The 22,074-nt window shown below is 40.8% G+C and overlaps 2 protein-coding genes across 3 annotated transcripts; both read left to right on the top strand.

Moving 5' to 3' along the window:
• Positions 1 to 1,387: 1,387 nt before the first annotated feature.
• Positions 1,388 to 12,482, top strand: LOC140309808 (G-protein coupled receptor-associated protein LMBRD2B-like). Its single transcript, XM_072387817.1, has 19 exons — positions 1,388 to 1,507; positions 2,235 to 2,457; positions 2,647 to 2,756; positions 3,606 to 3,704; positions 3,854 to 4,021; positions 4,153 to 4,363; positions 4,505 to 4,579; positions 4,706 to 4,810; positions 4,898 to 5,078; positions 5,597 to 5,778; positions 5,895 to 5,974; positions 8,596 to 8,649; positions 8,890 to 8,995; positions 9,159 to 9,256; positions 9,681 to 9,784; positions 10,516 to 10,562; positions 10,712 to 10,820; positions 11,411 to 11,495; positions 11,629 to 12,482. The coding sequence occupies exons 2-19, from the start codon at positions 2,284 to 2,286 to the stop codon at positions 11,687 to 11,689; spliced, it is 2,049 nt and encodes a 682-aa protein (XP_072243918.1). The 5' UTR covers positions 1,388 to 1,507; positions 2,235 to 2,283; the 3' UTR covers positions 11,690 to 12,482.
• Positions 12,483 to 12,935: 453 nt separating this feature from the next.
• Positions 12,936 to 21,272, top strand: LOC140309815 (protein GOLM2-like). 2 transcript variants are annotated; one of them, XM_072387828.1, is made up of 11 exons: positions 12,936 to 13,118; positions 14,366 to 14,507; positions 15,730 to 15,909; positions 16,116 to 16,170; positions 16,304 to 16,406; positions 16,616 to 16,739; positions 17,345 to 17,495; positions 17,635 to 17,862; positions 18,235 to 18,399; positions 18,576 to 18,674; positions 18,957 to 21,272. In XM_072387828.1, exons 2-10 carry the CDS (start codon positions 14,379 to 14,381, stop codon positions 18,671 to 18,673), a joined length of 1,233 nt encoding a protein of 410 aa, XP_072243929.1. In that variant the 5' UTR covers positions 12,936 to 13,118; positions 14,366 to 14,378; the 3' UTR covers position 18,674; positions 18,957 to 21,272. The 2 variants fall into 2 exon arrangements, with proteins under 2 accessions (XP_072243929.1, XP_072243928.1); XM_072387827.1 differs by having other exon boundaries at positions 17,342 to 17,495.
• Positions 21,273 to 22,074: the final 802 nt, after the last annotated feature.

Raw genomic sequence — 22,074 nt, 5'->3', positions numbered from 1 at the left:
AATACCTTTGATTTGAATTAATTATATTTATGGGTGTAGTAAGTATTAGATATATACTTTTTGTAATGGCTTTTGACAATAACAGTCACGTAAGCATTGTATGTTAAACCAACTGCAAACAACTTATTTTGCTATAGTATCTAATTATTGGTAAATTGCATTAATCTGTAAAAATCATGAGTCTGAAAAGGAAAGATTATTTCAGTTTGGTTGTGCTACATAAACACATTTTTAACCAATAAACAGTGGTGTATATATTTATTTTAGTCAATCCACAATGTCAATGAACCTCAGGTTCTGATAAACATTTCAAGTCTTTTAAAAAGATTAATTTGCCATTATAGTCAGCCGTCTATTCAGTAACTACCTTGAGGTCTCCATCCAGAACATATACCTACTGACGGAGTAAATCTCATGTATTAAAGAGACCACATGATCTCAGTAGGAGGTAAGATGGTTAAAAGGGTCAGGTCATTGTTGTCTTTGCTGGCTGGCCAAACAGTGACATAATTGGATGCAAGTGATGGAGCATTGTGCAGTACAAAGATCATGGCTTTGTTTTATGTACCACTGTACCACTGCAATCTTTAAGAAACTGAAAAGGGGTTCAAGAGTTGATTCAATCCATTTTAAACCTGTGTAGGTCCAACTAGCCCACACTGGTACTTCCCTCCACCCTACTGGTGACTGACTTATTGACCTTCTTTATTAGTGACACAGCACGGGGCCATCATTGTTCCCTCAGCCCATAAACCTTTTGGAGAATCAGTCTTCTTGAAGTTTGTGGCACAATCTCACTGCAGCACGTTGTTAATCTTACTTTGTAGAGGTCCCGTTCAACCCTTTTTCGACTTTGTCTTTGAACATATTTGCAACCGTCAGGCTGCAGTTCTGGTTTTGCTTGCTTTTCTAATGTTCGCTTAATCTCAAATTGCTGGCTGTATTTGTGCATTTTCTTCTCCATATAACTTTTTTTTGTGTGTGTGTGTGTGTGTGACCCTGGTGACTATTTGCTAAATGTCTTTGGAATGTCATGCAACCTCGCAACACCCTGGAATTGAGTCCATATGAAAGGAACATTACAGCCTTTTTGTATGCATATGTCAGTAAAATATCTTTATTTATTAATTAATTCCCTAAAGAAATGAAGCAGCATAAATAATTGTTTCAGCTGGCCTGCAGACACACGTAAGCTAACAATGACTGAATCCATACTGAATATAAACTACAATGTGACAATAAACGATGATGAAGTCAGGCCCTCTACTTGGACAACTGGTAAACCAGATTGCTGATGGGTAAATACAGCATGTCACCGGTTTCCCGTTTAGCTCCGCGCCTACAATACCCAGAGCTCCTTGCTTCGCTAGCTTGACAGCGTGTTTCTTACGCAATGTTGATTCAAAGGTTGTGTTCGTGCGTTGGGACTTTGAAGAGCACTATATGACAGTGGAACCAGAGAGATTGACTGTTAACAAGCTTAGGCCAGAGAGAAGATTTGCCAAAGGTAAGACTTACTTCGCCACTTGAAATGAAAGTGCTTGTTATTTACAGACCACGACGCGATATTTGAGGGATCGCTTTTGTTTTGTTTTTTTTTGTAGCCCTCTCCGCATCGTGGAAATATTATTGGTCATCAGAAGGTGGACCAGATGATAAGAATGGTCTGGGATAACTGTATCTTATATATAAGATTCTGAAAGCGTTGTTATAAACATGTTCAGGGAGGGAAATAACATGGCGTGTGCAGCATATCGCTGATTCTATATTCCAGCTTTCAAGTTTGATGTGCTCTCGGATCTAAGCTTACTCACTTACTTTCTCATCCCTAAACCTGTCCCTGAGAGTTCTGAGTGTTCCGGTCAAGCTGTTTCACCCAGTTGTGCATGAGATAAGGGCTGATATGTTCACTTCTTTCAGCCTTGAGTGGACCTTCTTTCCTTGTGTTAAAAACTCGCACTTGTTATGAAAAAGCAGAAATGTTAACTGTGCACTGTAAAAGTTTGTGTTTTAAATGCCTTTATTTTATTTTACTTTATTTTATTTTATTTTATTTTATTTTATTTTATTTTATTTTATTTTATTTTATTTTATTTTATTTTATTTTATTTTATTTTCACAAATCAAATGAACATGTGTTTAAAAAAAAAAAAAAAATGGATGCAGTTGTTAATGAGCTCCTCCCTTCTCTGTTTGTGCAAACCCTAACCCTGCTCGTCTCTTGGCCCTTCCAGGCTGTTATCATGTGCTCTGGACATCACATGTGAGCATCCATTCATCACCATGAGCGGTGCTGCACTGTCTGTCGTGGTGGTAGTTGTTTTCTTCTTGGCCGTATACCTCCTCCAGCGTTATGCAGATGTGCGGAAGCAGCAGCGGATGGTCCTGTTGGGGACGCTGCTCTCCTGGTTCCTCTGCTTCCTCATCGTCTTCATCCTGCCACTTGATGTCAGCACGGTTAGTACACATGTTAGTTTTAGAAGTCCTCAAGATAAAAACAGAACGGGCAGGACCAGTTTGTGTGTGTTTACAGATATTTGCTGTCTTACTGAGATGCAACTGGGCCTTTTTGTATACCTCTCTTCCTCTGGTGACTTGCATTTTCTCTGTATTTGCCTAACTTTGTTAACTCTGCCTCTCTCTTAGACCATCTACAACCAGTGTGTTCATGACAATTCAAACAGCACTTTCCCTTTATCTCAAGCAACAAAGTTTAATCAGACCAAGGCCAGCTCAACTCATCACCGTCCTTTGAGGTAAACAAGACATGGTTGGATTAATTAGATTTGGGGCCACTCTTTATGAAGTTTAAGGCACTTAGTTCACTCCACTTTGTGTTCCAAATCCATCCAACACCATACACAATTCATTCCCTTTCTGATAAATGCAGATTTCTCTGTCAAGACACTTTTGGACTCATCTGTTTATCTTTTTTTCAGTGTTCTAATTGAAATAAATCATGTATTTCACAGCGTTTGAGCTTTCATTAATTTCTACTACTCCACACTCAACTTCATCCACTGTTCAGGAGGTTTGTTTTTAACAAGTGTGGATTGCAAACGCTGACACAGATAGGAAAAACTAAACAAAACAACCAAAAAAATCATGCTCAGGAGGCCTCAGAACCAGCTTGTTAGTAGTTTTATCCAAATTGATCAAAATCACAAAACAAATTGCATCAGCTATTAGAGTATTCAAGATTGTGAACTTGGATGGATTGTCCATCCATGAGTGTGACAGTTTAATGTCGCCAGAGGATATATTTGAGGCTCCATTTGGACGGTCACATACGGGCCTGACGATATCTGACTGAAGACAAGAATACAGACAATTGTGGGCACCACAGCTTCCAGTGAACCAATTTGTTGGTTCAAAATATAACTATGCGGAGTACAATCGCAACTAAAATTGCAACAATTCATGTCTGCGATTTCATGCACACACTTGACTTTTCATTGTATTTCGTCCAATGACAATAAAGCTGACTTTACACTGTGTGTTACATTCTGTAATGTAAGTGCAGGAACGTGTATGCAATTTTGCAGCTATGAAGCGATTTATCCTTACTTTATGGAACTGTGTGTTTGTTTGTGTGCTCACTGTAGTGTACCAAAGGCGTGTGAGAGGCCCTGGAGTTACATCCCAGATGGTGTTCTGCCAGTCTTTTGGAGAGTTGTATACTGGACTTCCCAGTTTCTCACATGGTGAGATCTTCCACCCTCACTGACTCATTAACACGCAGTAACACTTACTGAAACCTGGGCTTTAAATGCTTTATGTTCACCTTATAGTAAGAAGGACAGTTTTGTGTGATGTACTGAGTCCCCCCGCTCCCCTGTGTGTGAGTTTCCAGGCTGCTGTTGCCCTTCATGCAGTCTTATGCACGGTCTGGAGCGTTCTCCAGGGTTGGAAAGGTTAAGACGGCTCTCATTGAAAATGCTATTTATTATGGCACCTACCTCCTTATCTTCATTTCCCTGCTGATCTATGTGGCTGCTCACCCAAAGTGGAAACTCACCTGGTATGTGTCACGTGGACTGAAACGCACCCAGAAACACTGGAAAGGAAATTTGCCACATATATCGCTCGTGTTGCACTGTGGTTGTATTTTCTGAGCTGAGTGTCTTGACCACCTTTGGAAAACATGTACAGGACAGAGCTCCAGACCATCGGTATTGCAGCAGCCAATACCTGGGGCCTCTTCCTTTTGGTGTTGTTACTAGGCTACGGCCTGGTGGAGATCCCACGTTCTTACTGGCTCTCATCCTCCCATGGTTACTTGCTGGCCAAGACCTACTTCAAAGCAGCAAAACTGGCTACTGAGAAGGCAGCGGCAGAGGAGAATCTGGCAGATGTTATGGAGGTGATGGTTTCCAAATACTTGTGCGCCGAAGAATATATGTTTCACCTAAATCCAAACTGCTTTACTTAACCAAACAAAGAAAAAATGCCTGGTTTTATCTGGTTTCTATTTTGAAAAAACACAAATATCTCTGCCTAGCAGGAAGTTGCAGGCATACACGAGTCTGTCCGGTACAACCACAGTCTCAGGAAATGTGTGGACACCATTTTGACAAAGGTGAGACGTACACGAGGCCATTTGTAACACCAGTCTTTCGTTTCCTTCCTTTTTGTCCTTGTGCAACATCATGTCACATGTCCAGCTCAGTGGAACAGCCTTCATTTGAGTGTCATCCCATTTCAGTGTCCCACTGAGTACCAAGAAGAGATGGGAGGAAACGTGGAAAGCTCCCGCCGTGAACACACTGCTGCTCCCACCAAACAAGGCCTAATCAACCTTCATAAAAGAGTATGTTAGTGTGTTTTCAAAAACATTTAGAGGGAAACGATGCAGATAACTTGGTAACTTGTCTTGCCTTGTCTGTGTGTGTTTCAGGTAATCGTGGCAGTGCAGAGGCGCGGTCAGACGTGGGTTCAGTGGTCCATCTTGTTGGATCGGGCCTTTCATCTCGAAGATGTAGCTAAAAGCCAGAGCAGCCCACTCCGAGTCTTCACCCGCAGCTTTCCCTTAGGCCACAACTGTTGGATCCGGAGGTTCGTCTACACCCCCGCAGTAGGTGAGTTCATTCAGGGCCAGAATCTTGTGTCCACAGGTGGAGTGAATGTTCGCTTTTGCACACTCACTCAGCGACTTTAAAGAAAAAAAAAAAGATTAATTCCACTTTGTGAGATATGTTATTTCACTACATTTCCGAGATGAACTTGTATCTTTCCTTACTTTTTAGCAGTCTGCTAGTTTTTTTTTTCGTCTTTAATGTTTTCAAGTACACCAGCGTGAAATCGAATCCATCCCTGAATGCCTGATATTTGTGCTTTAATACAAAGGTGCAGATTTAGCTCTTATCGCTTTAGTTTGGTAGCTCAGTAAAGGCGTCTTTTAAAGACGCTTTTGGTTGTTTTGGTGTAAATGAGAGTCACACACACACACCATGTGTCCAGTCCCTCTCTAATATTCTTTGCCCGCGAGACATTTTTAATCCAAAACATTCGACACGTGTGACTCAAACGCCAGATTTCGTGTTTCTCCAACCTTTGCATTCATTCATGCATGCATGTGTGCGTTTGTCATGCGCAGAGTGGTACTGGGAGTGTGTGCTCCGGCAGGGTTTCTGCAGGCTGCTGGCGCTGCTCCTGTGTCTCCTCTCTGCAGCTGTAGTCTGGTCAGAGTGCACCTTCTTCAGCACGCGGCCCGTCCTCTCTCTGTTCGCCGTCTTCATTCACACGGCCGAAAAACAATATAACTACATTTTTATAGAGGTACGCGCTTTTCTTTATGTGGTTTTTCTGTTACTGAAAATTGACTCCACAGATGAGCCGTTTCATGTGAAATCTCCCCCCTTTTCTCTACCTGTCGTTTTTCTTCCTTCCACCAGATGGCGTGCTTCGTCAGTATCCTCTTCATGTGCGTCTGTGTGTACTCCACAGTTTTCGGGATACGAGTTTTCAATTATTAGGGGTCTAGCAGCGAAGCTGCAGAACCCTATTGTTTTAGTAGTTTTTCTTATTATTATTATTCTTCTACTTTCCGCTGCAATTGAAGTCTATGGCAGCCCCATTAACGCAATGGTAAAAAGTTGTGAAATTTGGCACATCTATTTAGCACATTCCCATTAGCAAATTCAACAAATTTCGTACCCAAATTCTAAACTCTCTAGCGCCACCAACATGTCAAAGTTTGAAGCCCATTCAGCTAAATAACTTTTGAGTCGTTGATCCAAATTTCAAAAACAAGGCATCGTTGGAATCCTTGGATCATGACGAGTCCAACGCACCCTATGACGTCATTTTCCGTCTGACTAGATTTTCCGCCATCTTGGATTTTGTTGAAAACCTTAAAAAATTTTCACAGGTCACAAATTTTGACCAATTCTCATGAAAATTAGCACAGAGTATCTTTGGATCAATCCGCACAAAAGTTGCTCGTTTTTTTCTTCAATTTCGACTTTGTTCACTAACTACAACCAATCAAAGTTGGCGGCGACTACGCCAAAAAGGACGTGAGGACATATCTCAGCAACAGTTTAATCTTTTGACATCAAACTCATAACTCATATTCATAACTCGATTTTGAAGAGGCCCAAGAATTTTGGAGACCTTTGACCTATAGGTGGCGCTATATTTAGAAAAAATGCATTTTTGCTCATATCTTTGGACCCGTTTGTCCAAATTTCACAAATGAGGTACCGTTGTAATCCGTGGATATAGCCGAGGTAAACGAATCCTATGACGTCATTCGCGCCATCTTGGATTGTCCGCCATTTTGAATTATGTCAAAAACCTTCAAAACGCATTACAGGTCACCCAGATTGTCTGATCTCCACGGGACTTGACATATAGAATCTTCAGACCATGCCCCACAAGAGCTATCATGTGAAATTTTTATATTCACTTCCGTTTGCCCGTAGTAGCCAATCAAACTCAGCCATGACGCGCCAAACAGGACGTGAGGCCATATCTCAGCAACCATTTAATCTTTTGACATCAAACTTCTAACACAGACTCATGACCAAGTCTGTAAGAAGCCCAAGAAGTCTGGTGAACTTCCACCCAGAGGGGCCGTGATAAGTAGCAAAAATGCATTTTGCTCATAACTTTGGAGCCGCTGTTTCAAATTGGACAAATGAGGTACCGTTGGAATCCCTGGATGAAGACGAGTTCATCTCAAACACCAAACTTGGTCTATGTACTCATAATGCCTTCCTGAGCAGCCGCAGGCTTACCTGCTATTCTGCTAGACCCCGCCATCGCTGCTTGCAGCTATATTTAGGGGTCTAGCAGCGAAGCTGCAGAACCCTATTGTTTTAGCTGTTTTTCTTATTATTATTCTTCTACTTTCCGCTGCAATTGAAGTCTATGGCAGCCCCATTAACGCAATGGTAAAAAGTTGTGAAATTTGGCCCATATCTTCAGGAACATCCCATTAGCAAATTCAACAAATTTCGTGCCCAAATTCTAAACTCTCTAGCGCCACCAACGGGTCAAAGTTTGAAGCCCATTCAGCTAAATAACTTTTGACTCGTTAATCCAAATTTAAAAAACAACATATCGCTGGAATCCTTGGATCATGACGAGTCCAACGCACCCTATGACGTCATTTTCCGTCTAACTAGATTTTCCGCCATCTTGGATTTTGTTGAAAACCTTCAAAAAGTTTCACAGGTCACAAATTTTGACCAATTCTCATGAAAATTGGCACACAGTATCTTTGGACGAATCCGCACAAAGGATACGAAGCGGATTTTTCAATTTCGACTTTGTTCACCCATTACAACCAATCAAAGTTAACGGCGACAACGCCAAAAAGGACGTGAGGCCATATCTCAGCAACCAGTTGGTCTTTTGACATCAAACTTATGACACTGACTCATAACTCAATCCTTAACAGTCCCAAGAATTATAGTGATCTTTGACCTATAGGGGGCGCTATATTTTGCAAAAATGCATTTTTGCTCATAACTTTGGACCCGTTTTTCCAAATTTCACAAATGCGGTACCGTTGTAATTCGTGGATATATCCGAGGTCAACCAACCCTATGACGTCTTTGCGCCATCTTGGATTGTCCGCCATTTTGAATTATGTCAAAAACCTTCAAAATGCATTACAGGTCACCCAGATTGTCTGAATTCCATGGGACTTGACACATAGAATCTTCAGACTAAGCCTCACAAGAGCTATCACCTTGAATTTTTAAATTCGCTACCGTTTGCCCGTAGCAGCCAATCAAACTCAGCGCTGACACGCCAAATAGGACGTGAGGCCATATCTCAGCAACCATTTAATCTTTTGACATCAAACTTATAACCCAGACTCATGACCAAGTCTGTAAGAGGCCCAAGAAGTCTGTTGCACTTCCACCCAGAGGGGGCGCTATAAGTGGCAAAATTGCATTTTGCTCATAACTTTGGAGCCGTTGTTTCAAATTGGACAAATGAGGTACTGTTGGAATCCCTGGATGATGACGAGTTAATTTCAAACGCCAAACTTGGTCTATGGACTCATGATGCCTTCCTGAGCAGCCGTATGCTTACCTGCTATTCTGCTAGACCCCGTATCGCTGCTTGCAGCTATATTTATTACTTGGTGCCGCATCACCAGACGGATGCCTACAGCCTGCAGTTCACTGCCATGTATGTATGTCTTAAACACCGCGTACAGAGTTGGTTTAATCATTCAAAACTAATGCTGGAATATGATCACTACTCTGATTACGCCGTTTGCCCTTTCTTACTTTACATATTTAGTGAGATTTACAAAAGTGTGAGATCTTATTGTTACCAAAGTTGAAAAGGAAGAGCGGATTCTGGTTTGTTCTCACACTGGGTTTCATTACAGCATCAAGTTGCTCCTCTTTGTGTGTCTCCGCTCAGGTTGTTTTGTCGTCTGACTCCTCCTTTGTGCCTCAACTTTCTGGGCCTGATTCATATGGACTCTGCCATCTCACACCAGGACAGAATACAGACATCCTACACTTCTGTTGGTTCACGTACCTAATAAATATTCTTACTAACGTATATCTTAAATGCAGATATAACAGTATGTGGGGGGGGGGAAAAGAAAAAAAAAAAGAATGCGTGTTTTCCTGTTTGGATTCAAACCAATGTAGTGATGCACTCGTCTCTTTTTGTTTCCCTGTCAGATAATGGGCTCTATGCGGCTGCTGCCTGTTATATCTGATGGGTTCTACATCTATTACCCCATGTTGGTGTTGCTGCTCTGCTTTGCTACATTTTACAAGTAAACTGACCAATACTAACAACTAAACGCTGGGAAATTCAAATGTTGTTCTGTGTGGCTCCTGGAGGCACAGCGTCTGCTGATGTTAACCAACTGAAGTTGCATCAGTATTGGTGTGTCCTTCATCATACAATATACGAGTATCCTATCAGAAATGATTGGATTTTTTTAAAATGTCCGATGTGTCTTTACATCTGTAACTAAAAACACACACCTCTACGCCGTCACCTCTTTGTCACAGAAAGAGTTGCATTAATGTAGAATTTTGTAAAGTGGTCCCTTTCTGATATGATCGCTATAACTGCACATGCTGTCTGATTGGGTGGGGAGGAATCTGCTCATCTTTATCAGTCTAAACTACGCTTCACCTTCTCACTTGTGTTATAAGTAGTGTGTGATTGTGTGTCTCTGTCTGGGCTCGTAGTCTGGGCTCTCGCTGTCTGAACCTCCTGGGCTTCCATCAGTACATTACTGACGACGACTTGACCTCCGACCTTGTTGACGAAGGCAAGGAACTCATCAGAAGAGGTAGCTGTATTCCAGGTTCACGAACTTGCGACAGTATTTTTGTGTGGGCGGACGTGTTCACGATAAGATTTCAGATTTATTTTTTTAAACGATTCCTCTCAAAGGAGCTATATTTGTTTGGCCCATTTGTGGACTTTTAATTGAATTCAATTAATTCAGGTGGTCACGGCTCTGTGGTTGTTTCCCAACTATGTTGATATAAAGAAGTCAGATTATGTCTTTTGGGGGTTTACTCCAGTGTTGCGAAGCTTTGTGTGTGCATCTAAAAAGTTAGCAAAGTTTCTAACCCATACCAAATCCACATCAAAGTGTCGTTCTCCACCATAGAAGAAACTGCTCCTGTATTGTATGAAACACCTCATTTATCATCAAAGATGCTCTTCCCTTACTTATCTACATCACCATGAAGCATTTTCACAATAATGTCTGCCTGTTGGCTACTTCTGGCACACCTCAAAGACTAAAAGGTGACCGGGCCACCGTTTAAAGATACAGGGACGAAAATGGAGCATATCGGATAAAGGGTGACAAGATGTGCTGTTTGTGAACATTAACGCATGTTAACTTATTCTACACCTCCAAAGTAAAAGTGTGAACTTGTACATGTGCATAATACAGACTCTGTGAATAGATGCATAGGTAAAATGTGCCCTGTTGATCTTTTTAATAGACAGAAGGAAAGCAACTGCACACATTTGTAACCGCGTGCTCGACAATTTTCTCTTTTGTAGAAAGAAGGAAACGACAGAAAGCAGAGGATGGAGAAAATCGAAGATGGGTTAGAAGTTTTTATTCCGTCTTGTCATTTTTTTTTTTTCAAACAGTTTTCTCCACAAACTCTTTTCTGGTTTTACTTCTTACGAGTTTCACTGGTTTGTGTTACCTGCACTTAGGTAATTATGTGCCTGCTTTTGTTTTCTGCCCCAGGCCTGGAGGGAACGTTATGGAGTCCAGGCAGCTTGGGGGCGGAGCAGAGCTGGTTATACTCAGTTAAAGGATGATCAGAACTGCCCTGTAAATGAGATCAAGAACAGCGGTAAGGATTATTGAAAACATGGCATCCTTTGAATAGAGGAATGTTGTGTTTCCCACAGTTAATGCTGCTGATATGACAGACTGTATTAAATAGGTGTCGTGCTGTAAAACACTTTGTTTGCATGTTTCTGTAAGTTTTAAGAGTTTACTGACCTCTGGATTTGCTATCCTGTATAAGTAAAAAAATAAAATAAAAATAAGATCAGTAATTGTGATTAAAATCTTCCATTTAAACAATAATTGCAAGGCACAGGTAAATAGAGGCTTTACAATATGTGAAGTTTGGCTACTTTTTAACATTAGATTAAAGTCAGTTGCCAGCTACTTCCTTGTGCTCCCTCGTGTATGTATTTTTAGCCAGTTGAGTTTACAGAATAAGGGACTGAACTTCGCAACGTATCCGAAACACATATGATGACACGTCCAAGGGTCAGAAGAATCCAGTATCGTAATTGATATTATTGTTACTATTATCATTAGTGTCCTGACTCAAAATGAATCTGTTGTTGCTTAAGATATTCATATAATCAGAGGTCTACACTCTCATAATATTGTGTTTACGTTCTCCTCTGTCCTACCCATCAATCACAGTCTCCAGAAGAGATGGAAACCACGACGAGCAGCAGGAAAGCTTGCTGCAGGACAATTCTAGTGAAGATGGTTTACCAAACAGAAGGTATGGTTTTTCTTAAACTTGAACATGTTTTGTGTCAAACTGAAGGTACAGAATGTTATGTCCCACAGAGGTGAATCGGTTGTATCCAGCAGACTGAATCTGTCACCTATCGTGTCTTTGTTTGACTCCATAGATCTGGAGGACGCTACCTGACCCTGTCACCTCCTCCCACGGGTCTTTTTGATGATGTTTGATAGGCTGAGGAAATTGGGAGAGCAAAAATCTGAAAATGCCAAAAATAAGATGCATTTAGTGGAATTTTTGAAAGCAAAATATTAAATCTCAGGTATTAAAAAGAGAGCGTGTACCTTTGATCAGGTAATGGATGAAAGTGACAGCGTTACCTTTGATAAAGGTTTTTGTACAGAATCTCATCTGGTTTCTGTCACTAGTTTATACAAAGAGATCAATAAAATAAATATTTTTTTATCATCCAAAGTCTTCACCTTCTCCCTTTTGTTTTATTGGCAGATTAATATATATGGTATACAGACATGTAGAATACTCTTTTTCTATGCCATTTATGAAGTTTTTTTTTTTTTTTTTTAAGGAATAGTTTTCTGTGCCTAAAATGACATGTAAAGTGACACAATCTCAGAAACCTAAACGTATTTCATGTTGAATACTTTGTATTTATGGACTGAATGTGGACTGTATTTGCATAATGAAACAACTGAATCGTTTTCTGTGAGACTTTATAACTGAATAATGAACATTACCATGTAACTCATTTACTTTACCCTGTGTTTGATTGATTGTGAACTACCTCAAATGTTATCCACCAGTTAATGTCTAGCAGTATTTCAGTCAAGATATTCTTGACACGTTACACTATATTATCTGTACATCCATTATCTTCTGCTTATCTGAAGTCAGGTCGAGGAACAACAAGTCCAGAAGACACTACATCATGCAGTAGAAATTACACGAGTGAATGGCTTGAGTGATAATACATCCCTATTAAAGGGCATTCAACTGAAAAGTAAAGACAGTGTCCTCTTTTTTTATGTTTTCACGTCTTCATGGAATGTTTTAGGACTCTACATGTTCCACAAAAAACACAGACATACTGAGACAAAACTGTGGTTACACTATAAATCAGTCCTAGTGCAAAAAACCCGAGGTATATAAACCGAAAACACTTCGCAGTGTGAGTATCAATGCTGTTTATGGCGTCTGCTTAATTGCAAAATAGGATGTGTTGCCTTCCCGTGCTCTTCGTAATGTACGTAATTTATATTTCACATCGAATGTTAAAAAGCAAACAAGATGCTGTGACCTTGAAATTTAAACATCAGCTTTGCAGCATATGGTGTTCCATTATGTCGCTCTATAAACCATTCCTGAAAATGCATTTTGCACTTACGTTTTTTATATTTTAATTGTAACGTGACACTTCAACGGAAAATTTTCGTGCAGCAATCAGAGGCATCACTCGACTGTCTCAGTCCCACACAAGCGCTTCAGGAGACCTGCCTATTTGTATGGCAGTAATGAGTACGAGCTAGCTAGAAAGCATTGCTAAATGTAAGAGAAACGTGTACTGGTTGTCAAATATATCACCAAGTATCTCTCAGATTACTGGACTAAGTATTCAATTCTGATTTCTGACCAATATAGCGGGTAAGTACATGGTTTTGCTGCTAAGCTAACGTCGGCTAAAGCTAATGCCAGCTGGGGACAAGCTGCGTTGCTAACGATGCTAATCTTAGCTTGCAGTGGAGAAAAGATACGCTGATTGCACACGTAATGAAATAATAAAGGTTATTCTTAGCCCAGACTAACTATTTGATGCCCTGACAGTCAAACATTTGATAGTTTATCTGTTTAATTTTCGAACATAGTAATCATGTTATCGTATCGACTACCACAACGCTGTGATAGTCGATCTTTGTCCAGACCTGATTTAAGCTAACAGAGGAGGAGGATGCATTTGTTCTGGCTGTTCAATGTACGTTTAATCTTTAATGGTATAAACAAGCTCCAGACCTGCGCTGTCATTGCTTTCTAGAAGAAGAAGAAGAAGGTTTTCGCATCCAGTTGGTTGTTTTTGTCATTTGGGTGGAGGCTTCTTAGCTTTTTGCTGTTACTGCTGCTGAGCGACGAGTAGGGAAGATTTGCTTTCATATTCGTGTCTCTTTTCCCGACCCAGATAAATGTTTGATTTTTCATTTTAGCAATAATAAGTTTCATGTGGTGTTCGGCGTTCAGTTATATGGGCGTACCATAAAACGGGCGTGCCGTATGACAGTAGGCGTCCATCTTTCTTACACGGTGCTTTGCGCCTTCATTTTATCATTTGCATATATGAAAATTAAACCCATGTGATAAGTTATGCGGGTTGTTTACACGGACAGTATGCAGTGCCATGACCAGACGATAGGATGTTGCACCTGTGAAGTGAATTTAACAGATTGTGGAAAGGTTTCAGGTGTTGCATTTGATCGTCTATGGATTTCTGGAAATATCCTGCTAACTTGCACTCTTTCCCCATACATTTGAATGAAATCAACACTTTTCGTAACAAACAGCTCTTCTGCTTTCTGTTGACCTGAATCTTTGCCTGTGTGACTTTGTAAAGCTCTTTGCCTTAAACGGCCAGATGTGCTGCAATAGTACTATCATTTCCTTATGGTTAGATGGTGTTTCCTGTGTTGTTTTTGCGGTTCTTGCTTACATTAATGGTGTAAACTCGGCCTGTGACATGCAGAAGCAGGCCTGACAGTTGGCTTTTTTACGTGAAGTGACGTCCACAAATTTCTTTTACACCGTTCTCTTCAACAAGCAAATAAAAGAGATTTGTTTGAAACATTTAGTCGCAGAGTTAACGGCCAGGATACAGATTATTGCTGTGGCTTTTGTGTGTCCAGTCTGTAGACGGCGATGGGTGCGCTGGGTAACGGGCGTCGTGGAGGAAGATCCCCCCCTCTGATGATTGCGGCTCTCATCGCCTGTATTTTGGTCCTGGGCTTTAACTACTGGGTCTCCAGCTCCCGCAACCTGGAGCTACAGGTAAGCTCATTTTGTGGAGAAATCTAGTTTGACGACAACTTGTATTCAAGCACAACAATTGCAGAAAGCCTAAGCCATGCAGGTTGAATAGATAACCTTTCAGAGCACATGCCTGCTGTATAACAAAGGCAGAATATTTACAAATGCATTTGTCTATACATTTACGAATAAAGAGACAAACCAGTTACCGAATGCCAGTCAAACTCAGTGCAGCATAGCATATTGTGAAAGATGAGTTGCCTCAGTAAATTAAAAACAAAAAAAACCCCCACTGAACCCCACAGCAACAACACAGCTATCACAGTCTCAACTGTCCTTAAAGGTGACACAGCTGTGTCAGCTTGAATCAACGTGCATTGTAGCGGTGTCTTCACAGTTCACAGCCAAGAATCAGTCGGAGAAACTGCAGCTTACCCAGAATGCCGCTGCTGAGAAAGCGCACCACATGACACCAGTCCTTAAATAAGTCCGCATCGATCACAAGGTATAGATTTTTACAATCGTATTACTCACTAATAAGCACTACAGTTTACGACCTAAATGAGTCCATGTAAGGAAACCCCTTTCAGGCCACCCAGGACAGGTTTACTCTGTTCTCCCAGGATTAAAATCAAGTGAGCTGGTGACCCAACTTTTAGTTTCTGTGGGCTGCACCTGTGAGACAAGCTCCTTCGGTGCCTGAAACTAAACTCATTCAGATTACTCTGGCTTTATCTGTTTGCGTCTGATATTATTGTCTGTTTAGTCTTTGGTTATTTATTTGCTTGTTTTGCCTTTTTATTGCAGTTGATTTTTTTTTAATGTGTTTATTTTAATATATTTAAATCTGTATGCCTCTGTGAAGAACTTTGAATTTCCTCATGTCTGCGTGGTGCCATACGGATAAACTGCACTCTCCTTGATTTGCAGAGCAGGAACAACTTAAGAGCTCATAAAACATTTGGGAAACTGTTTCGTAGAAACAATTGTGTAACCATCGGCGATATTTTCTCACGGTCAGTGGGATAAGTGACACGAAGAAGAAATTCCCAAAAGATAAGCAGCGTGCTCACTGTGCCAGTTTGTTGATAACCAGGTTTTTTATTTATTTTTTTTTATTTTCTAGTGCCATGGGTGTGGTTATAATCACTCGTGTCCTCTTCTGTTTAGATATCATGAGTAGAACATGGATCAGTGGTCTTGAGCCCATCTGAACCCCATCATTTCTGTCTCTGTGACACAGACCAAGCTATATGAGCTGGAGGGCCAGGTGCGACGGGGAGTAGCTGAGCGAGGAGCAGCGGAGATTAAGAAGAGTGAGTTCCAGGGGGAGATCCAGAGACAAAAGGAGCAAATCAGTCATATAGAAAGCTTTTACAAGAGACAGCTGGAGGGAGCCCAGAACACCTGCAGCCAAGAGAAGGTGACCACCACTCAAAGTTTAAATTGCTATAAAAGATGCAGCCAGTGGGTTGAAGTTGTTTATTAAACTGTTGCTCCTCAGCTGTAAAACACCGGGGAATTTAGGCTTTCCGCTCAGTTGTGGCTCACATTAAACCCATATCGTAGAGGGAATATTTAATACAAGCTGTTCATATTGATATTTCCTGCTTTTTGTTTTTGCTGTAGGCCACACTGCAGCAAAACATTTCATCCAGCACTAAAACTGTACAGGAACTCAAAGGTAACGCTTTACATTGAACAGCTATTTCTTAAAAAAAACGGTGCTGCACAACTCTGTAGAAAAAGGAAGTACTTGTTCTTAAGTCTCTTCATTTTTTTTTTGTTTTTTTTGTCTTTGTGTGTGTTTGCTGCAGGTCAGCTGAATCAGCTGAATGATGACTTGGGGAAACTTCAGAAGGAGCTCCAGAGTTGCCAAGGCAACATCAACACCCTAAACAACAAACTCACTTATGACATGTAAGGAAAACCCTTCTTAATACATTTATATTTGCGTATGTTTGAAAGCAAAGAAGCTTCAGTTACACGAGCGACAGCTCTTATGATATAGATAATTAACACAAGCCACGATTAACCTGTCTCTCAAGTTTTTGTGTCACCTGCTATTGCCACAGTATTTCGCTGCAGGCCAGGTTAACGTAAATGTGTGTGTTTGTGCACCTGTTTAGGACCCACTGTAACTCCCAGGTGCTTTCCCAGAAGGAGCTGTGTGAAGAGAGAGTGGCCGCTGCTAAACGCGAAGTTCAGAAGAAGATGGAGAAGCTCATATCACCCCCAGGTGTCTCTTCACAGGTGTGTGCGCTTTCCTGTCTGACAGTACAGCACGTTGCATGGGATAGGTTCTGATGGGATGCCATGAGTTTTTCTAAGATCAGGGCAGAAGGGCAGAGTCGTAAGTTAGTAAAGAAATGAGTTTTGGTTGTAGAGTGTAAATCCAGTTTGATTATCATCCATTTGTGCGTGGAAACTGTTTCTCACAATACATCCTCAGCAAGACAAACTGGGGACTTGTTAACACAGCCCTGCTGACACAAGTGATATAGCTCTTTTTGAAGGTCTGTTTAAGCTTAACCTTAGCTGACTGTTTACTGCATGTGTGGAAATTGCATTGCCATTGGCTAGCACCGCATTAGTTAGAAAGTCTCACCTTTTCTACTAGACGAGAGCTTCTGATTCTCACTAATGAACTGCATTAGAATCAGCGAGCTCCAGCCTTCTTTTAATCCTTTGTCAGTTGGTTGTCCTTAGCTGAGAGGCACCTCATCCAATCGCACACTGTTGGAAGATGTGCAGGGATTTTTGTCGTTAATATCGTCTGATTCTTCCTGCCTAATCTGTTTTCTTTCTTCTGTTGTGGTTTAATTCAACATGGTGTGTGATACTTGACCCCAAAGCAGGGAAAAACAGGGGCTGACACAGTAAAAGAAGACGGAACAGTCAAGACTGGTCAAGATGGAGCAGCAACTGTTGTAAGCCACACACCGAGCCTCTCTCAGCTCCAAGGAAATGACACATCTGAACTGCTGACCAACGACATCATGGACAAAGGTAGAAGAAAAACATAAATGTTTTGGTTCGTAGACAACTTTACTGAAATATGAATCAAAACGCATGCAGGCAAAGTCTCGTGTGCGATCATTTATGCAACCTCACTTAGCATTTATATGCTGCCTGGTTGTTTTTCCAGGTCCTGATTTCTCAGTTGAGAAGCCTCCAGTAAAGGATCTCTCTGAAGAAGAGCCCCAGTTTGTTCCCTCTGCTGCTACAGCGAAGCAAGACGTATTGGAAACAGAAGAGGAAGCTATCAAAACAGATGAGGTTGAGGAAGAGACCAGCAAACCCTACAAGAATAATCTGACTGTGGACAATGAGATCGAGGTGATGGACACCAATGAGGATGGCACTCAGACAGAAGGTGAATTAATTGTGCTTTTCTACTAAACAGGTTCTGCATGGGATAGAAAAGGAGGGGTTAAGAATCATTTTAGAGTAGCTTAAGCTTGCTTTTCCCCCTCACTGCCAGGTCCACCCAGGGTAAAACTGACCTGGATGTCATGCCTTAACTGTTGGCTGACATTACAGTTGATTTGTTAATTTTTTTAATGTTTTTACTGACATTTAAGATGTGCAGCTACAGCGTCGGTCTGTACAACAGTGAAACGAAACAAAGACCGGCTAAACAATGTGACATTGTGTTTTCAAAACTAAATCAGGAACTCTTAACTTCTTAACTTCTTAAGTTTTTGTGCGATCTTTATGAAAACTGAACAGCTGATTGTTCTTTCAGAGGCTGACCCTGGGATGGAGGGCATACTTATTGGCCAAGGGAAGGTAGATGAGCCTCCCATTGACCAGAAGGTGGAGGAACCAGAGGAGTACGAAGCAGATGAGCAAATAGTGGGTGGAGTTGATTTGGAGAAACAGCAGAAAAACAAACAGGCTGAAAATATAGGTACGTGTGTTTTATATCAGATGAAACTGGGGGGAAAAAATGATGAAACAATTCATATTTGCTGTAGAGTTTGTGTGAGATACGGTTATTTACTTAGAATTATGAAGAAATAACACTGTCTAATTAAGGGATAAACACCTGCCTTATGTTGATCAACTCATTATATCCTTTTATAGACAAGGATATGGAGGAGGAGTTGGCTGACTATAACGGGGATGATGACAATGAAGGAGAGTTTGAAGCAGACAAACAAGCTGCACTTGCTCAGATTTAAGGTATACTCTCAAATATTCTTTCCAAATGTCTTTTTAATTACTTTCTTATTCCTAAGTGAATTTTCACACTGATGTCACACGTTGTCACGCTGTGATCAGGTTCGGGCAGATTTCAGTTCAGAAGAGTTCAATGAGATCTTGAGTTGTTCTGAAAGATCAGACATTGCTCATTCTATATATATTCTATATTAAGAAATTAAGAAAGCAGGCCCTTATATCTGCAGCAGCTGTTCCCGTCAGATGTTCAGAATGTTTTATTGACAGAAACCAATCTTGTTGCAGGGCTGGATTTCATTAAGGACCCTGCGCATCACATCAGAGATCTGGACCTGTTGTGCACCAAAGCTCCGTTCAGCAGCCAAGTAAACGCACCGTCTCCGATGGACATTTCCTCGCGAAAGACGATTTGATCTTTTAATTCTCTCTCCGGAGTGTCTTTCGTTTGTCATTTTCTAACTTTCTCACTGGCTATTCAGTTCTCTTAGAGAATGCCAAACACGACGGAAGACATCTGAAGACTTGACACCATTCGGCTACAAAAAAATAGAGCACCTCAGCATGCCTGATCAAAATCTTCTGATTTTGACGATGTGCTGACATGTGTTATGGTCACTCGATAACAGCTGTGAGCTGAGCTATGTGCAGAGCCTGGTAGGGTTACAGGGTGTGAAATGCTGTCACAAGAGTGTAAGATATCAGTGATTCCAGGTCCAGAACTCTGCCAGCAGAGGGCTCTGCAGCACAGTCCACCATTGTGATCCAACAAAGTATCTCCTCAACAAATTCTCTCTTAGAAGTGTCTTTTTGTCAGTAATTGAAATATATCTTTCAAATATCTGTCAAATGGGAGTTTACATGGCTGCAGAAAACGACGATGGTTGAATTCCACTGACTATTATTATTCCATGTAGCCATAAAAGCTGGCAGAGTTATTGACACTCCACAGAACCAATAGACAGACGTTCCTTATAAATGGTGACATATTTGATTATTGTTACTATTACTGTGACATTTCTGGACCACGACTAATCATTTCTGAGGTGACACTGCTGAAATGTTCTGGCGTATCTTCCGAAGCTGTTGTCTCATATCCCAAAGTGTCACGAGGTGGGAGTTCCAGCAGCTTTCCACACCGAATATAAGTCAAGCAGGAAAAATGTTTTATAACGAAAAGGAACTGCTGGGGAAAAGCTCGGATCGCATCTTTGAAATTGACGTTTTGTTGAATGCCTTATTGATTCCGTTTCTGATTTGTACATGCTGTGTCTGGTCTGCTGAATCAAATGTGGCTGAGAATGTGGGAGTTCTGAGAATTGCTGTAACATAGTGAAGGACGTGTCCACAAAGCGGGATCAGTGCGTAGTGCTTTGTTGCCTCTTCAAGCCAGTAGATGTGAATTATTTAGTAGGACTTCTTAGATGTACGTGTGTTCCATGTAACGCTGCACTGAACTGGGAATGGTTGGATGAGTGCAAATTGATTTTACAGTAAGCTTAGGCATCAGAAGTAACTAAAAGTTTGTTAAACGTTGTAGGGGGATCATTTGTTGCCTTGTGTTTTATACAAGACAGGTCATGTGTTTTATTTCACAGGGGGATAGGGTTCCTTCTGTTACCCAGAATTCAATTTCCATAACGCTTTGATTATCCTCAATAGTCCCTTCTGAGACTTTATAATCTAGTAGTGGGAAGTTATCTAACTTTTGATGTCGTTATTTTCTTATCTGAAAGCTTTCCGTGCTGTAGTTTATGGTTGCGTTGCCATTGGCTGTTTCAGGAGAGAATTGAAAGAGGATAGTTGATTTCGTGTCAAACATTTTGAGGCCCTCCGTTTAACACTAAGGTTAAAGTTTGGCCCTCTGTAAAAGTCCGAATCCAGAGGTGTCGTTTGTAGCTTTTTAGTTTTGTGAAGACATGCGCAAAAGCCTACACTTTTTCACTTTTGATACGAAGCTGCGGCCACAGAAACGCTTGGTTTAAAGTCCTTACGGTCTATATTAGCTTCAGTGCAAAAGCAGACGCAAATATTACGCAGAAGTTGAGTGTTGAACCACAAAAAAAGAGAACTATACGATGTTTGAAATGAAATAATACGCACGCACGCAAGGATTATCAAACTTTTCATCATGTCAGTTAAACATTTTCTGTGTAAAATACTTCTTTTTCATGATTTTTGGAGTCTGCACGCTGTTCGTTTAGCAGTTTGTTTGTTTTTTCCGTTTCGATCCATAAGAAATGAACTTATTTTCATATTTATATTTTCATTTTTCTGTGTCCGTTCAGACACTGAATCATAGTGGCGCTCCCCCAATGTTTCGCCGCACCTACAAGCGAAGGGGAAAACCCTTCTCTGATAATCAGCATTAGCTTTCTTTTGAACATCAGTCCCGCAGCAGCTGTCCCCGTGTTGGTGTGAAATGTCCCCTTTTTGGACCCCAACTTTGTGTACGTGTTGAGCAGATGTTTTATGATTTTTATAAAATGGATGAGTGTCTTGTTGATTTGTCGGGATGTTGTGTCCTCTTATAATTGTGAGCTAAGAGATTTAAATAATCATAGCCTTTATTGATGATGGAGAAATAAAAAGTTTTTAATAACATTGTTGCGTGTGTGTCCGTTCTTCCAATGTAGTCTTAACTGATGATGGGTTTGATGAACAAAACGGGAGAAAATAGCTTGCTGAGCCTTGACGATGACAGTCTGTACATTATGTACAGGATTGATCGAGATATAAAGCCTCTTTTCAGGTTATTTCAGTAACGGCTGTGATGGGGAAGCTACAAAGTTGTGTCATAAGCGCTGAAATGAGAAAATGTAGCCATCAGGAATATTATTTTAAAACAAACTTCCAAAAGCCTTTTCAAAGAACACATGTTGCACATCTTGACCAAGATATGTTCTAATCTATAGGCAAATAAGAAACGATGTGCAGTCAAATAAGATGTTATATCGAGAACGGTCGTATTTAGTTGTGAAAAATTTGTATGAATATCTGTGGGATTGTCGATAGGACGTAATATTTAAATAACTACAGTCATCTCGTCTTCAAAGAACTTTTCTTTTTAAAATGTATTGTTGGTTTAACTCTTCATCTCAGTTTTTACCCTGGAACAATGAGCAGTTGGAAAGTTTGGCATTAAGTGTTACATAGTAATTTACTTTGGAATATAAAAATGAGTGATAGGTTTTAAACTTTCATTATTTGGAAAGCCTTGTTGGCTGCGCCCTACACTCCACACTAACAGGTGATTGACACCAGGAAGCTTTGTGGCTTCTGACATCCTGAAATATCTTTCTAAAGGTTACAAACTGACCCTCCAAATGTAGACCAGTGCTGAGTGGACTTGATATTTAACTGTTGGTCTAACAGAATCACACAGAACCTGCAGAGCAGGTTTTAT

This window comes from Leuresthes tenuis, unplaced genomic scaffold (genome assembly GCF_036924035.1).
Source record: "Leuresthes tenuis unplaced genomic scaffold, fLeuTen1.0.hap1 SCAF_6, whole genome shotgun sequence".
Classification (NCBI taxonomy): Eukaryota; Metazoa; Chordata; class Actinopteri; order Atheriniformes; family Atherinopsidae; genus Leuresthes; species Leuresthes tenuis.
The sequence above is the reverse complement of the archived record's forward strand: the minus strand, read 5'-3'. Positions and strand labels throughout refer to the sequence as shown.

What these genes read in the sequence shown, in the direction of transcription:
- LOC140309808 (XM_072387817.1), top strand. Translation starts at nt 2,284, where the DNA reads ATGAGCGGTGCTGCACTGTCTGTCGTGGTGGTAGTTGTTTTCTTCTTG. An exon ending in ATGGAGAAAATCGAAGATGG is followed by an intron (nt 10,563 to 10,711) that starts GTTAGAAGTTTT and finishes TTTCTGCCCCAG; the next exon opens with GCCTGGAGGGAACGTTATGG. An exon ending in AAATGAGATCAAGAACAGCG is followed by an intron (nt 10,821 to 11,410) that starts GTAAGGATTATT and finishes CATCAATCACAG; the next exon opens with TCTCCAGAAGAGATGGAAAC.
- LOC140309815 (XM_072387827.1), top strand. Translation starts at nt 14,379, where the DNA reads ATGGGTGCGCTGGGTAACGGGCGTCGTGGAGGAAGATCCCCCCCTCTG. An exon ending in AACTGTACAGGAACTCAAAG is followed by an intron (nt 16,171 to 16,303) that starts GTAACGCTTTAC and finishes TGTTTGCTGCAG; the next exon opens with GTCAGCTGAATCAGCTGAAT. An exon ending in AACAAACTCACTTATGACAT is followed by an intron (nt 16,407 to 16,615) that starts GTAAGGAAAACC and finishes GCACCTGTTTAG; the next exon opens with GACCCACTGTAACTCCCAGG.